The sequence below is a fragment of the Oncorhynchus keta genome, chromosome 31 (assembly GCF_023373465.1).
Source record: "Oncorhynchus keta strain PuntledgeMale-10-30-2019 chromosome 31, Oket_V2, whole genome shotgun sequence".
NCBI lineage: Eukaryota > Metazoa > Chordata > Actinopteri > Salmoniformes > Salmonidae > Oncorhynchus > Oncorhynchus keta.
Window position 1 is genome coordinate 12,470,759 of NC_068451.1, and position 18,001 is coordinate 12,488,759.

The window sequence follows — 18,001 nt, forward strand, 5'->3', positions numbered from 1 at the left end:
CTTTTTAAGTGGGAGAACTTGCACACTTGGTGGCTGACTAAATACTTTTTTGCCCCACTGTATGCGTGTGTGTATATATGATGCTATTGGTTTCAGTTAAGGAACATCGTGGAAACTTCAGAAGAGATGCAGTATAGGTAGAATAGGGGTCAAGAAACTCTGGTCCTGGAGGGCAGCTGTGGGTGCAGGCTTTTGTTCTCGCTCAGCACCAACGTAAACTGAGGTTAATTTGAGAAGAGTCTAGTTAGCTCTGATGTAAGTTTAAGGCTAGCCTTGAAGCAGGTTTGAAACATCTTTGGCACAATAAACAAACTATTTACCACAAGCTACAGTAATAGCAATTCTGAAGCACTCTAGAATTGCATCCCAACTGCTTTTGTTTATATTTTATGTAAGGCCTACACAGACGCAAATACAAGGTGACATGATTCATCCAGCTACGGATAGAAGCAATGTATTATATAAAGACTATGACTGGCCAAAATTCAAGTACAAGCACCCCTTTTGAGACCTCTCTGTTATGAACATTTCCAGCGATCATTTAGCTGCGGTTCGACCCTATGTTTCCATCAAGGGAGAACGCCTACCTCCCTGTAGTGTCAGAATGCTTCAACCTACGCAAACACACATTATTTAGACCCAGACCTCCCTATTGTTTGTTTTCCCAGTGTTACTTCCTGCTTAGCTTATTTTAAACAGACCTTCTCCGGGGTCGTCCGCATATTCAAATTCACCTGTGTGGGTACGGTGAAAAAACCCTTGCTAGCAGCTAATTTAGCCAACAAGTACAGGGAGAAAACTCGATAATAGAGGCAAGCAGGCAGGGCTCTGAAACTCATTAAAGCACGAGGAGAAGAGCAGAGAATGAACTCGGGCTGAACTTCTCTTTGCTGCTGAAGAAGGGTTGGTGTCAGTTCCTTACTCTTATTTATATCTCAGTGGATCGAGGAATATAGACTTCCCGTCAAGCCATAAATACAACTCAACTCTCATATCACCTCACCTCTCTTCTTGATTACGACAACATCAGTCATCCTATGTCGCTAAATTCATTTTAAGTTGTGCATTATAAACTCAAAAAACATGGATAGTTTAGGCATATCAACAATCCAATGCAGCATTCTCCTCAAGCTGGGTGTGTAAGCTATTCATCATAACCAGGAAAATGTTGCCCACCTCACTAAAGTGCCTCAGTCACAGCTGTTGCAGCCAATTTAGCATCACTCGTTAGTCATGTGGTAATGACACTAAATAAAGGTCACTTTACCTAGATCACTGTTTCCTTTAATTCCTCTGCCTGAATTATTCGCTCTTTTATGAAGGCTAAGATTGACATCAGGTTTGACTATGAAAACACACACTGTAGAGCTCTGTACTGTACACCTCCCCACAGGTCATATACAGTACATGCACAATACTACATCTTTCCATACGCAGCAAAATGAACACCTCAAAACATGCACTATACTGAAGTTATTCACATCATGTTCTTGCCTGTCTTGCCTGGGCTAGTTTCCCATTCACAGATTAACCCTACTCCTTGGACAAAAAAAGCTGTTGGTGATTCTCCATTGAGCATGCTTTTAAATCCAGCACTAGGCTTAATCTGTGTCTGGGGAAACTTCCTATATGTTTACTGTCACCCTCAGGTTCAGAGTGCTAAGTGTCACCATGACATTTTTATTATCATGATAACACAATGGAGACCAGAGTGTTAGTCAACATCAGAATGTTGAGTGTCCCAGTGACGTTTGGGCCCACAGTGTACAGATCCACACACGCAGTTGTCCTGACTCCTAACCCCGACCCCTTACCCCTTTCTGTCTCCTCGACCCCTGGGGAATAGTTCTCTATTAACCTGCCTGTTTTTCGGTTGGACTAATCCTTATCTGCCTCCTTTGTTGAATCCTCCTCTCCTTCTCTTCCCCTTTTCCCCATATGACCTCTCTACCCAGTTTCAAAGCCTATGACTGAAACTTTGCTTTGTGTGTTTTTGTTGCCTACAAGCAGTTGTTTCTCTGTGGCTTTAGGCGTGGGTTTCAGGCCACTGTTTGGTAAAGCTATGGTTCTTCCAGAGCTGCTTTTCTATTCAGACAGTTAATTTGTTTGTTTAGGGAGTTATGTTAGGGATTGGCTCTGGAATACAGTAGCTTTACCAGGTGCTGAATGGTGAATGCCCTCTTTATCTCTTTATTTGATTCCAGATGCAATTGCATGTAAAAATGTGTCCCACAATGCATGTAGTGCCATGCTTGATTTGATTGTGGATGATGAGGCTATCAGTACTTGAACTATGTCTGTTCCAAAGCTGTTTGAAATAGAAAATGTGTCTTTGAACTGTATTATTGCTCATGTTTTGACAGATATCTTGGTTTTCAAAGTCAGTGTTGAGTGATGTACTGTACTGAGATATTATGGCAAATTGGTCTACTTGCCATGTTCTAAGGTCTTGTACGTTATTTGTAATGTGGGATACCTGGAGAAAATGGATGGCCTTCCCTTCAGTAAAATATATATTTATCCGACCCTCCCTGAATGCTTGGAGAAAAAAAAACAAGTGACCCTCCGCAAAACCCCAAATAATAATTAAAATATGAAGTGGATATCAAGAAACATGCCTACCGGATTTCTATTCAGGCTATTGTTAAAAAATAGGATATATTGGCCTCCCAAGTGGCGCAGTGTCTAAGGCACTGCACCACAGTGCTTGAAGCATCACTACAGCCCCGGGTTCGATCCCAGGCTGTGTCACAACCGGCTGTGACCAGGAGATCCATGAGGCGGCGCACAATTGGCCCAGCATCGTCCGGGTTAGAGGAGGGTTTGGCCAGCTGGGATTTCCTTGGCCCATCGCGCTCTAGCGACTCCTTGTGGTGGGCCAGGTGCCTGCAAGCTGACCATGGTCTCCAGTTGGACGGTGTTTCCTCTGACTCATTGGTGCGGCTGGCTTCCGGGTTAAGCGAGCAGTGTGTCAAGAAGCATTGTGGCTTGTTTTGTAGGATGCATGGCTCTAGACCTTCGCCTCTTCCGAGTCCGTAGGGGAGTTGCAGAGATGGGACAAGACTAACTACCCATTTGAATATCATGAAAAACGGGTAAAAGTACCACAAAAAAAGAGGACAGTCTTAAGTTTGGAACAATGCTAAAGTATATCAACTCTTCGAATGTATTGCAACAGAACCAGATACAACTGAAGTATCTGATCATCAATGAATAACAGGTAGGCCTATATGCCACATAACAGGTAGGCCTATATGCACTTGTGAAAATAATAATAATCATCATTTGGGAAACTATCATTTACTAATTTATTGTATTTTATTCCATGATATTGTTGTTACACTAAACCCTCCTGACTGAAATTGAAAAAGCATGATGCTCCCCTATTTTCCTCCAGGTAACTATTGTGTACATTTTGATCTCTCCATTCATGCCATTTTTTTTTTTTTTTTTTTTTTACCAGTATTCAACACAAGTCTCCTCAGTGAAACCTATTGATGCTCTACATGCATCAGCACACTTCTAATACAATGCCATGTTCATTAGCACTATTTTTCAATTGGAGTGAACCAGTTACATTACAGCGTATCATATTACCTTGTGTGTGCATAAATCAAGCTGCATCCAATTGGTTGGGCACTGATGTGTAATATTATGAATATTCTTAATAATGAGAATACATGATTGAACTCATTCACACGATCACCCAGACCCCCTGTCACACACACGAACACAGAGCGTTAACTCTGTTCATCATTACCCAAGCATCAGCTATTTGAACAGTCAAAGTACTCCGAATTTTAGTTAGCAGACTCCTGTTCGTCTCTAATTTTGAAAATGCTCTCAGTGCTTGTAGTATATCAGCCTATGATTTGTTGTTGTGTTTTCCATGGCAGAAAATACATCTCTGGCATTCGTTGGGGTTAATGGTTGCCTGCGAAGCCTGGGGCCATTTTGACTCATTGCGGCACTATGGAATGAAGTACCCTTTAATGGAACTATTACATTCTCCCCTCAGCTGTAGAGAAACAGAAACTAATTAGGCTATTTTGGAACATCTTTACTTGACGCAGATATAGAACTCAGGAGTCGTTTCCCATGCTTAGCTACAGTGCCTTCAGAAAGTATTCACACCCCTTGACTTTTTCAACATTTTGTTGTTACAGCCTGATTTTTCAAATGGATTAAATTTAGATTTTTGGTTCTGTGTCAGTGGAATTGTGTTTTTCGAAATGTTTACAAATTCCTACATTTTAAAGCCTTTCATCTTTAAGGACTGGGGAGTTTTTCAGGATAAAAATGAAACGGAATGGAGCTAAGCACGGCAAAATTCTAGAAAACCTGGTTCAGTGTGCTTTCCACCAGACACTGGGAGATTAATTAACCTTTCAGCAGGACAATAACCTGAAACATAAGGCCAAATCTACACTGGAGTTGCTTACCAAGAAGACAGTGAATATTCCTGAGTGGTCACGCTACTGTTTTGACTTAAATCTACTTGAAAATCTATGGCAATACCTGAAAATTGTTGTCTAGCAACAATCAACAACCAATTTGACAGAGCTTGAAGTATTATGAAAACAATTATGGGCAAATGTTGCACAATCCAGGTGTGGAAAGCTCTTAGAGACTTACCCAGAAAGACTCACATCTGTAATCGCTGCCAAAGGTGCTTCTACAAAGTATTGACTCAGGGGTGTGAATACTAAATAAATTAGATATTTCTGTTTTTCATTTTCAATACATTTTGCACACTTCTAAAAACATGTTTCCACTCTGTCATTTTTGGGTATTGTGTGTAGATGGATAAGAAAAATAATAAGTTTGATCCATTTTGAATTCCGGCTATAACACAACATTCAAAAGGCACTCGCACATCTGAGCAATCTTCTTTTGCAGGTGCATGGTAACAGTTGAACAAGATGAAGGAAAAAGGAAATAGCAGAGCTCTGACGAAGGCTGTGAGGCCAATACGTAAGATTATTAAAGATCAGTGATCCTATCAAGAGCAGTGTGCGGTTTCCTTTTTTCCTTCAGGCTATAACACAACAACATGTGGAATAAGTCCATCCGTAGCAGTACTTTCTGAAGGCGCTGTAAGTGTGATCTTGAGCAGTGAACTTTTCCATTGTGTCAGTAATCTTTAAAGGGATAGTTCACTCTGAAAACAACATTGGAATTGTCCCAAAGTAGAGCTGTCTATATTCCACACAATAGTTAGGCATCAGTAATCAGGATTACCATAAACACTGTAGTATCCCAGTTCAATAATCGGTTGATGTCCAGTTTATCCAAAATCCCTGATGCTCAAGACCATCCATTTGATGGCTAGCTGATTCTATGGTGCACATGCTGTAGAATAAAAACACAGCTACAGAAACACTGCTTAGGTATGTACAGTAGTAGTTCAGTTGGAGCTAAATGAATCTGTATGATTTTATATAACTCGGTTTTAAGCATCTCAGAGAAGGGTTAGACTTGAGTCAAAGGTGAAAACTTCTGCTTTCCTTGTTTGTGTTTCACTTCTTTTGTTTTTGTTTGTTTTGGAGCCATTTAATCACCTGCTGAAATAGCACTTCACACTCCAGAATCGACACGTTCTCAACTTTGGCTCCTCGCGCAACCCATACCTAATTAGTGAAACGCAGAACAGACTCCAGGTTGCGTATAGCTTTAGCTTGGTTACATAATGCACATCCTTGTCTATTTTTATCATTATGGATATAATCGCTCAGTGTTTCTCTCATGCAGGGCTATGAGAGCGTCAAGCGGGGGCCTTCTACGTACCAAAACACAGCTGCTTCTGAGAGCGAGGCTTCAAAACCCACCAGGCTGACAATCTGTCACTCACTTTGACACATCTCTCTCTCCATCATCATCTCCCAGCCTCCCCCTTACAATCTGCTCCCTGCACATTCTTTCTCACACTCTATTTCTGTCACTTTTTGTCCCCAGCTTTCTGCCACATTCTATATCATTTTATTTTCTCTAGTTCTCTTGCTCATCTTTTTTCTGTCCTGTTCCGCTCTCTCTCTTTTCTGTTGCCTGGCAGTTTCTTACTGAATTTATATTTTCTCTCCCTACTGTATCTCTCTCTCTCTGTCTCTCTGTCTCTCTGTCTGTCTCTCTCTCTGTCTCTCTCTCTCTGTCTCTCTCTCTGTCTCTCTCTCTGTCTCTCTCTCTGTCTCTCTCTCTCTGTCTCTCTCTCTCTGTCTCTCTCTCTCTGTCTCTCTCTCTCTCTCTGTCTCTCTCTCACTGTCTCTCTCTCTCTGTCTCTCTCTCTCTCTCTGTCTCTCTCTCTCTCTCTGTTTCTCTCTCTCTGTCTCTCTCTCTGTCTCTCTCTCTCTGTCTCTCTCTCTGTCTCTCTCTCTGTCTCTCTGTCTCTGTGTCTCTGTCTCTGTCTCTCGTCCTGTTGAGCATGAATACATCCAGCTGCCCCCTCCCTTTCCGTCACCATTTCTCTCCTCCTTCCCTCCTGTCCCCTCTCAACCATATGTGTGTTAACCTTTTAGAAGACCTGAGAGTTCTTAATGTGTGTGTGTGTTCCTGTTCTTCACGCATTACACGTACAGTAGGCCTCTGTTCAACAGAGATCATGCTGAACCCACACTTTGGCTAAAGGTAGTGTGACAACTGAGAAAAACAAACATGGAAAAACACTCAGTTATTAACATTATATAAACCATTGAGAGGAGGTTGTTATTGTTGCTTTGAGTAGCTTCAATTATCCTGCGGCACCACATATCTTTATATAACACACCTATATTTTACTAATATTTTTATGCAACCTCTACCACTACACAGGTGCAGGCAACTCAAATTAATGGTCACATGTTACATTAAAGCAAAGCTCTCAAACCTTTTTGACTCACCTCTTTATCAGAGGTGTCGTACAATATTGGGTCATAAAATTATTAATTTGACCCTTTTTGAAGGTATTTTCTTTCAACACTGTATTGAGGCAATGCATTATACTGTTGGCCTGCATGATATGCCTCCTGTGTGCCATCAAGCAGCACACCAGTCTCCCACATGCCATGATTCAGTGGGTATTAATTTCACTGTGACCATGCCACCATATGTCACGCATACGGCCCGATTGAGTCATCCACTCCAGCCCCAAACGTGTTGTGACAGGTTGTGCGTGGGGTTGGAGATCTGTGTACCTCCGCTGTGCATTTCCCCACTGTGGCTCTTGACTCATAGCTCCTCGGCCATGTGGAACCCTTCAATAGTCATAGGGTCCTGGTCAGGGGGCCCAGATGAGTCACAGAACTGGGAGCTGAGAGCCACAGGGAGGCTGTGGGAATCCACACAGAGACATGGGCATCCTGACCTGTATTATTCAAAAAACACCCATACTGCCTCGGCTCACTGACACACTGGCCTAGGACAAAATAAATGAATGAAGCACTGCCATGCCAAATTGGATGCAGCCTATCACAGTGCCATCTGTTTTGTCACCAAAGCCCCATATACTACCCACCATTGTGACCGTTGAACTCTCGTTGACTGGCCCACGCTTCATACTCGTCACCAAACCCACTGGCTCCCGGTCATCTGTAAGTCCTTGCTAGGTAAAGCCCCGCCTTATCTCAGCTCAATGGTCACCATAGCAGCACCCACCTGTAGCACGCGCTCCAGCAGGTATATCTCACTAGTCACCCCCAAAGCCAATTCCTACTTTAGCCGCCTTTCCTTCCAGTTCTCTGCAGCCAATGACTGGAACAAACTGCAAAAATCACTGAAGCTGGGGACTCAAATCTCCCTCACTAGCTTTGAGCACCAGCTGTCAGAGCAGCTCACAGATCAATGCACCTGTACATAGCCCATCTGTAAATAGCCCATCCAACTACCTCATCCCCATACTGTATTTATTTATTTATCTTGCTCCTTTGCACCCCAGTATCTCAACTTGCACATGCATCTTCTGCACATCAATCACTCCAGTGTTTAATTGGTATATTGTAATCACTTCGCCACCATGGCCTATTTATTGCCTTTACCTCCCTTACCTCAATTGCACACACTGGCATATAGACTTTTTCTACTGTATTATTGAATGTATGTTTGTTTATTCCATGTGTAACTCTGTGTTGTATGTGTCGAACTGCTTTGCTTTATTCTTGGCCAGGTCACAGTTGCAAATGAGAACTTGTTCTCAACTAGCCTACCTGGTTAAATAAAGTTGAACATTTAAATAAATAAAAAATAACGCCATAGAAATACAATGGATATAGCACTTGAATGGATAGAACTTACGATTTCAAAGCAGCACGTCAAACATATTCTGTGAATTTAACATTATCGCCAGGAGAATGTGATAGTACAGTATATTGCATCTCTTTATAGGGGAATGGCACCCAGTATTCTACTTACTGATGTAGAGCAAATGGCCCAATTGATAGTGATAGAGAGCTTTGCAGTGCTGTAAAAGCCTTTACTTCCTGATAGTGCTGGAAGAGAGACAGGGAGCAGACACTTTTCCTGTAACTTTGTGACCTACATATAACTTTCCATCAACGCCAGGTAACGAGACACTCGTGTCGGCAGCTACTTCAAGACCGAGGAACGAAGTCTTGTTTGATGCTAATTCTGCCACATATTCTCTCTGTTTGTATTAAGAGGCTGTCAGAGAAAAACGGTAATGGTGACAAGTACCCTTTAGAGTTACGAGCAGAGTGCCAGGAGCTTCAAGGCTGATGCCTGTGCTCCTCTATTGACACATCAAGGTTTTCCCTGTTGTGCTTTTGTTACTTTTATAGATTCATGATGAGTTTGTGCTTGAAGCTGCAGTGGAGCTTTGTTGCTCATTTCCTCAGCCTACAATGTGTGCACTGCATACCTGTTCTCCACATACAGTATATACCTAAAGACATACTGTGTGTGTACCTGTTTTCCACATACAGTATATACCTAAAGACATACTGTGTGTGTACCTGTTCTCCACATACAGTATATACCTAAAGACATACTGTGTGTGTACCTGTTCTCCACATACAGTATATACCTAAAGACATACTGTGTGTGTACCTGTTCTCCACATACAGTATATACCTAAAGACATACTGTGTGTGTACCTGTTCTCTACATACAGTATATACCTAAAGACATACTGTGTGTGTACCTGTTCTCCACATACAGTATATACCTAAAGACATACTGTGTGTGTACCTGTTCTCCACATACAGTATATACCTAAAGACATACTGTGTGTGTACCTGTTCTCTACATACAGTATATACCTAAAGACATACTGTGTGTGTACCTGTTCTCCACATACAGTATATACCTAAAGACATACTGTGTGTGTACCTGTTCTCCACATACAGTATATACCTAAAGACATACCGTGTGTGTACCTGTTCTCCACATACAGTATATACCTAAAGACATACTGTGTGTGTACCTGTTCTCCACATACAGTATATACCTAAAGACATACTGTGTGTGTACCTGTTCTCCACATACAGTATATACCTAAAGACATACTGTGTGTGTACCTGTTCTCTACATACAGTATATACCTAAAGACATACTGTGTGTGTACCTGTTTTCCACATACAGTATATACCTAAAGACATACTGTGTGTGTACCTGTTCTCCACATACAGTATATACCTAAAGACATACTGTGTGTGTACCTGTTCTCCACATACAGTATATACCTAAAGACATACTGTGTGTGTACCTGTTCTCTACATACAGTATATACCTAAAGACATACTGTGTGTGTACCTGTTCTCCACATACAGTATATACCTAAAGACATACTGTGTGTGTACCTGTTCTCCACATACAGTATATATATATATATATAAAGACAAACGCACACACTTGACCTAAGAGCATTTTTTAAGAAAATGTATCCAAGGACATTCCGTTTTGTGTTCTGCGTGTGCTGTAGATTAATGTGAGTTATTATTCACATCTCCCTTTCCCTTATAAATTAATGAATATCTTTCTTTCAAATGGTATTGGTATGCTGCCTGCATTTACCCTCACAGACTCCAGTTTTCGGCCCAGCAATGTTTTCCTTATTCTGACAGAATCATGTATTGGCAACCTATTTGAACAAAACCCATTTAAAGAAATTATGAAGTGACACTGCTGTCATTTAAATTGTTGTACGAGATGTTTGATTCCACTAAACGCCTAATTGTAAATTCCCTCAGTGAAATTCCCTTCTAATCAAGTGCCCTCACTCTGTTAAAGCTGAAGCATGTGGCAGCTCTTTGTAATTTCATCGAAAGAGAAAAACCCTCGACAAGTCTCTCTTAGGCCCAATCACTTAAATCCTCCTCCTCATCATCATCTTCAACATCCCATCACCACCATTACATCTAAAGCTGGTACTATCATTGCCCATTACTGCCTAACCTGAGCTCTCATTACGGGATGAAATTAGCCTGTTTGGAACACCTGTATTTCTGCTCCTGTGTGGCACAAACCGACTCCCCAGACTCCCCCCGACTCCCCAGACTTATCAATTTCACAGAGACTATCATTAAGGTTGGAGAAGGGCCTGACACCACAGATGGCAGCAGCCTTTGTAAATGAGCGCTGATTGCGAGAAAGGTGGCTAGTACCACTCCTGTTGAATCTCCGATGACATTAGGCAAATATAGTGGCAGGGTCACACCATCCAAGGGCGTTTTCATAGTGTTGAGATAACCTTGAGATTTTGAGGCGCTTAGTTGGGGCGGTTCAGATGTTTTCCCAGACAACCATTTGAATCAGTCAGACTCTCGTTCAATTAAAGAGCGACTTTATTCTATGATTGGTCGAGTGGTTATTCTTATTCTTATTCTATGGTTGGTCGAGTTGGTTATTTTTGTCAAGTTCATTGCAGATGCACTCACCATGATCCATGCATTTGAAAGCACAGCCAGTGTGAATGACATCAGACTCCTGCCAGTGCGGTGCACCCATCAATATTTAAAACCCAAACTCATTTTGGAGTTGATTTCTCACTGACTGGGGAGCTCTTGCGCTCTGCCACTCTTTGCAGTTGGCGACGAAAGCGGAGGTTTTGGCAAGAAATACTTTATTGATTCATTAACAGAGAGGGAGGCAAGCCAAGAGGCTAGTTCCAACACCTCTGCAATGCTGCTTTCCACATAGTAGAGCTTCTGTATACACAACCAGTCTTTTCCAGCTGCTGCCTGCTTGGCCTTATAGAAATGATAGTCTCTTCTAGGTCTCTGGTTTTATTACACTAAAGACCATTTTGTTCTCGCTCTCTTTTTCTGTGAAGGTGTCCGACGGCCTCCCGAGATGGAGAAGACCAACCACAGTGTCCACTACACCCTGCTGATTGCCTGTGTGCTGGTGGCCTTTGTCCTTGGAGCCTTCCTCTCAGGCTTTCTGGTCTCCTGCTACTGCAACCACACTAGCCACAAGACCAAGAGGCTGGCCAAGGACCCAGAGGCCCCCATTCCTCACGCCCTGTCTCTACGCAGCCTGGCCAAGCTCAATGGCCTTCTGGAATGCCAGAACAAGGAGGATAAGATGGAGGTGTCCTCGCCCAAGCTCTACAACTCCTTCTTCCAGAACGGGAAGGAGCATCATCAAGGAGCACCCAGACGGAACGGTGGTCACCACCCAGGGATGTCCATGGGAGACCAGGTCCACCCCCATCACCTACACCACTCTTCGGAGCTCTCGGGTCTGCCCACCCCAGACTCCACCCCTGAACTGCCCATCAAGAACATGAAGGCTTTCAAGAACCAGTGGGAGAAGAACCAGAACTGCAACAATGCCAAGGAGCCCAAGTCCCACAACATGGGACAAGGCTCCAGGCCCAGCTCAGGCCAGCTCCACCAGCAGATCTACCCCTACTCTCACAGTTTCTCCAATGGGCAAGCTCTGGCCAATGGGCATGCCTTGGTCGGTGGACCCCAGCACCTGGAGGAGCGCAAGATCCACAATACCGAGCGCATGTTGGTCCAGCAGCCTTACCCCTGCTACTCACAGAAGGTGATGGAGGTCACGTCGCTGGATGAGCTGCTCAAACACATCCACGAGGCCAACGCCAGCAAGAACGCCCAGGTCATGACCTCATCCGGCCTGTCAGCCAGCGGCGGGTGCCATGGGGGTCAACTAGCCTTTGCCAACCGTGTCCAGCCGCACATCCCCGAGACGGAGTCTGCGCCCTACTACAGCTCATCCACCCTGCCCCGAGACAGCCTGTCCCGCCGTATGGACGTACCTCCAGACATGCCCCATCACCACCAGTCCACCCTGGAGCGGAGACACTCTTCCCAGAGACACTCACTGATTACCGCTGCCACTAAGATTGCCAACGGAGGGGGTGGTGGAGGGATGGTCCACCGACAGCAAAGCTTCAGCCAGCGTAACGGTCACCAACACCAACCGCCCCCTATGCTGGCTCGAATGAACTCCACCGGCAGCACCTGCGAGATCCACTACCCGCTCATCCCCAACGGGTACCTGACACGCCAGCAGAGCTACAACGGAGAGCAACAGGAGGATACCGGAGGATACCTCCACCGGGGGGCCATAGTCCGCCGGACCACCTCCCTCAAACCCGATGTCCCTCCCAAACCCCTCTTCATCCCTGCCTCCTCTCCGGTCAACCAACAGGGAAACTTCAACTACTGAGGAGAAAGAGGAGAGGAGAACAGGACAAGAGTGACTGTGCCTCGTCCTCTCCTCTCAATGGGTGAAAAGTGAAAGACCTTTATGAGAAGATGTGCCCTGGATAATGTGGCAGCCATTCTTGCTGTCGACAAACCTCAAACAAACTTGTTATTTCCCCCTTTTTGTCCAATGAATATCTTTGTACCATATTGGTATTGCTCAGCTACTTGCTTATAGAAGGTGAGGGACTGGGGTTGGTGAAACGCGACCCCCTTATATTATGCTGCCAATGTCCTCAGTGTGGATTTACCATGCAACTTAGTTATGGAAGGGTTTGCCATCAAACATCGGACAGCTTAAGATTCAATCTAGAGCTTCTTGCGATACCTATGAAACTTGCTTTTGCTTACCTTTTCTTATGTAGTGTTGACAAACAGTCCTGATCCCCCTAACGTGTTTCTATATATGCATGTGTGTGTATATATATGTGTGTTTTATATCTACACCGTATATGTATACATATACATATGCAGTATATGTATCCTGTGGAGCGACATCAACAAAACTCCTTTTAAAGGTAGCTCTGTCTTTTTGCCTTACTTTGAAACTGAACCCATTATGTTGAAATTCATTACTGGTTGGTGTTTGGCATCTCAAATAGAAGTTCTCGAAATGAGGCAAGGCCCTGCCTGCCCCTGTTTCAGCATGGTTAGTATGTGGACCAGGGGAATAAGTCATCATTTACCATATTAACACGTTCAAGGTGAATTTGCTACTCACATTCAAAAAGAGAGTCAAGCTGGTGGATACTGACAAGCAAAGGAAACTACTCAAAGCAACTATGCTAGGCTTTTCTCTTTTTTGAAAATGGATACCAAGGCCTGCCTTGGCCTGAGAAGCCGATGAAAGGCATTAATACAGCGGGTCTATGAAGTAGGGCCTACTACAATTCCTAAATAATGTTTTTATCACATTGGTGCTTAGTTGATCCTCATGAATTCTAATATAATTATCATGTATCATACCCAAAGAGGACCAGACACTCAACCCCCAATGAATCAGGATCAAGATCAGACCATCCGCCCCCAAAAAAACACTCTTAACATGGTACAGACTGCAGTTATTATAATTATTCACTTTGTGGCTATTGGTTGTAAATAAAGGAATAATACTAGCCAAATGTTAATTGTATGTGTAAATGTGTGCCTTATTTAATATAGTATGTGGTATGGGGTAGGGGTGAATGCAAGGCGCCAAGATGCTATATAATAGGTGTTAGATTATTATTATTTTTTATGGTCGTCGGAATGTGTCATATATCTATTGTAGATTTGTATTTCTAACTAGGGTTTTTGATATCCCTGAACTGTGAGCCTGCCAGCCCTGGCATAGCAACTACCACAGCTTGAGGCTGCATCTTTTTTGTTTGCCTCCTTTTCATGTGTTTTCACTGGGTTAGCTTTTTCTCTGATTGCTAACTTTACCTTTTGATTGTTTGTAAGCATAGCAGGCTACTCAATAGATTAAAAGGGGGGGGGTATCAGTCCCTCAGATGTTAAGATTTTTCAGGCTCTCTGATACTCCCTACATATCACTTGGTCTCAACCTCAACACCACAGGAAAAGATCCGAAGGGTGGGATTTGGTGTTTTTTTCGTCTGATCAGAAGATGTTGAAATGGTTTTAGGTAGAAATGGAATGGACTCCCTGATTGATGAGCGTAGACCGGAAGGGACCGGAAGCGTCTGCCGGGCGTTCTCCTCAGGGAGAGAGAGGGAAAGCAGTCAGATCGGCCTCAGAAATACCACTCCCACTGGAACTCTGTTGTTGCACTTTCTGGGCTACTTCATGGGTTGCTGGATTCATGGTCAATTATTTGAGAGAGAAAAACACTTGTATCTGAAAAGAGTATTTATGCCCTAGATTCCTGAAGCTGGTCTGACCCCAAGTTCACCCTTCACACTTGAATTCACCTTGGGACTGACCGATATATACATGAGCTAAAACTACAGCATTTGTTATAGATGGCTATATTCTTGCGTTTTAGGCAAACTAGTTGTTTGGTTGCAACACACGCATAAATAGAATCCTCACAGACATTATGGATCACTCCCATTACACATGAAACAGTATTTTATTTGAATGTGATCATATCTCATAACAGGAAAAGGGCAGCTACAGTACTTATTGGTGAGTTGAAGTGAAGTTTATTTGAGTTTGCATTGAGATTGTATGGGAAAGGGAATGGTCTATTTGACTTTTAATAGCTATCAGTATTGCACAGAGTGTAAATACATTCTCTTGGGGGGAGGGCTCTCGTTGATTCATAATATTTTCATTCTTTGGGGCGCTTATGAATTTGGTTTCACAGAATACCATTGTATGTCTCTTATAATAGAAATAAATGAAAATACATTGCAAGTGTGTCACTGACTTTGATATGTGTCACATTATTCTCACATAGAAGTTACCTGTTTTATTACAAAAATATTAAACATTATAAACCATTGTCAAGAGTAGGGTTGAATTGCGGGAACAGATTTACCGAGACTTCCCGCCCAAACCCACTCCCTTTTCCCTGGGATAAATCACTGCGAGAACCCAGTAAATTGTAATAAATCATTTCTATCAACAGCATGACGTGAAATTGAACTGTTACATTATATCTGGCTAAATCTGGCTTATCACCGGCCTTCTCTCTGCTATCTGCATGATCAATCATCAACGCTCAGGGTTGGGACCCAGCGCATCTCAGTAGGCTATGGAGCGCAGTCCACAATGCATTATCTTATCATGGGAACTTATTTTTCTTGTGACAGGTAGGTCTACATTTGCTGCAGCATAGCCTATGCCACAGTAGGATGATATAAGGACTGAATGCACATCTAATTTACACATCTCCATATTTCGGGTTTCACTTTTTAATTGACTTATATGTACTTAACAAAAATATATGCAACATGCAACAATTTCAAAGATTTTAATGAGTTCCAAGACATTCAAGTAAATCAGCCTATTGAATGAAATGAATTACCCCCTAATCTATGGATTTCACATGCCTGGGAATACAGATATGCATCTGTTGGTCGAAGATGCATGTACCTCACAATTGGCCCAGCGTCGTCCGGGTTAGGGAGGGTTTGGCCGGCAGGGATATCCTTGTCTCATCGCGCACTAGCGACTCCTGTGTCGGGCTGGGCGCTGTGCACGCTGATCAGGTCACCAGGTGTACGGTGTTTCCTCCGACACGGCTGGCTTCCGGGTTGGATGTGCGTTGTGTCAAGAAGCAGTGCGGCTAGGCTGGGTTGTGTTTCGGAGGATGCGTGGCTCTCGACCTTCGCCTCTCCCGAGTCCGTACGGGAGTTGCAGCGATGAGATAAGACTGTAACTACTACCAGTTGGATACCACGAAATTGGGGAGCAAAAAGGGGTAGGAAAAAAAGAAGATACATGTACCTTTAAAAAAAAAATGTTTAAAGGATGGGCGTGGATCAGAAAATCTCCTTCGTATAGAGTTGATTGTGGCCGGTGGAATGTTGTCCCGCTCCTCTTCAATGGCTATTGCGAAGTTGCTAGATGTTGTCTGGAAATGGAACATGCTGTCATACCCGTCGCTCCAAAGCATCCCAAACATGCTCAACGGGTGACATGTCTGGAGAGTATGCAGGTCATGGAAGAACTGGGACATTTTTAGCTTTGAGAAATTGTGTACAGATCCCTGAGACATGAGGCCGTGCATTATCATTCTGAAACATGAGGTGATTGCGGCGGATGAATGGCACGACAATGGGCCTCAGGATCTCTTCACGGTATCTCTGTGCATTCAAATTGCCATTGATAAAATGCAATTGTGTTCGTTGTCCATAGCTTATGTCTGCCCATACAATAACCCCACCACCACCATGGGGCACTCTGTTCACAACGTTGACATCAGCAAACCCCTTGACACCATACACATGGTTTGACGTACTGACAAATTCTCTAAAACAACGTAGGCGGTGGCTTATGGTAGAGAAATGAACTTTCAATTATCTGGCAACAGCTCTGATGGACATTCCGACAGTCAGCATGCCATTTTCTCACTCCCTCAACTTGAGGCATCTGTGGCATTGTGTTGTGTGGCACAACTGCACATTTTAGAGTGCCATTTTATTGCCCCCAGCACAAGGTGCACCTGTGTAATAATCATGTTTAATCAGCTTCTTGATATGCCACACCTGTCAATTGGATGGATTATCTTGGCAAAGGAGAAATGCTCACTAACAGGGATGTAAACAAATGTGGAAAAAGTCCATACTTTCCGAAGGCACTGTATATAGTTAGATGAATAGATGTCCTAGCCTACCTTTTTCAGGTAATACATTCAGTGTAGTGTAGCATTTTAGCTAATGAATGAATGATGGATTATGCATAAGTTTCTCATTTATAGCCTCTTGCTCAATACGCACCTGCGCTCTGCTGGCCTCTATCCTTAAACACTCCTTAGTTCTTGGAGTCCCAGGAAAAGCTAGACTAGAATTGCTTGATGGGTTTATTTTTATACTTTTTTTGCATTTCTTATACTACTAGACTATTCGAAGAAGAATGCAAGCTCTTGTTTGCTGAATGTTAAATACAGCAGCCTATAGAAAGAAAATAAGAGATTGTGATGGTGGTCGGCTATAGCAGTTATTTATTCACCATTCATTCTTGAAGTGAATGAAAGCCATCTGCATTTTATTCTAGTCCTATATTATTCAAGCATGTCATAGCAAAGATAAGGACAGCTAAAAGTATGTAACTGTCAAAAGCTAGGAAGCAATGAAGCAATAGAGAAAAAAGAGGACACATGCTAATACACTCCTTGCGTCAGCCTACTATTTTTTTTTTTAGTAAAATAGACCCTATTATATTTCAAAATCAAACTTGCTAGCCTATAATTGTAACTTGTAGACTGCATGCACTGCACCAGCATCGCATGTTCTCTCCCATCTTCATGCTTTGAACAAGTGTGTAATTCCAGTCCGTATAATACAGTTTTGTACAGTAATACAGTCAGTCCACACTCAAAAAGAGTAGCCTTCTGGAGCTGGTTTAATTTATTTACCCAAGACAGAATAGCTACATCTATGGGCTTTTATGTTTTCTGTTGTGCGTAATGTGAGGTAACCTATATATTTTATTTTACCTTTATATAAGCAGGAAGTCACCATAGGTCATGTATTGGATGACTGCACAGTCATTTAGGCTTCTTTGGGCTTGGGCTCATAAAATGTATTTAATGTAGGGCTAATAAAATGTCTGTAGTGTGGCACATCCGGATTTAATTTTCATGCCAATCGAAGCTCGAATCAAATCCAGACATACCGAATGTGTATGCTTTAGAATGACACTTCTGTTTTTGGCAGGAAATGCTGGGT

The 18,001-nt window shown here is 42.9% G+C and overlaps 1 protein-coding gene and 1 long non-coding RNA gene across 16 annotated transcripts in view; one reads left to right on the top strand and one right to left on the bottom strand.

Annotated features, from left to right (window-relative positions):
- Positions 1-15,023, top strand: part of LOC118367507 (semaphorin-6D-like) — a 132,334-nt gene extending 117,311 nt beyond the window's left edge. For all 8 annotated transcript variants that reach the window (XM_035751050.2, XM_035751056.2, XM_035751052.2 and 5 more), the window contains one exon: positions 11,258-15,023. In XM_035751050.2, the coding sequence (XP_035606943.1) occupies positions 11,258-12,624 (1,367 nt within the window). In that variant the 3' untranslated portion in view covers positions 12,625-15,023. The remainder of the gene's footprint in view (positions 1-11,257) is intronic.
- Positions 8,899-10,684, bottom strand: LOC127914293 (uncharacterized). Of its 8 annotated transcripts, none has more exons than XR_008087920.1 (4): positions 9,763-10,684; positions 9,622-9,715; positions 9,363-9,527; positions 8,899-9,315 (listed from the first exon to the last, which is right to left on the bottom strand). It is a non-coding gene; the product is annotated as an uncharacterized LOC127914293 (long non-coding RNA). The 8 variants fall into 8 exon arrangements; XR_008087918.1 differs by having other exon boundaries at positions 9,575-9,715; XR_008087922.1 differs by having other exon boundaries at positions 9,575-9,668; positions 9,716-9,797.
- Positions 15,024-18,001: the final 2,978 nt, after the last annotated feature.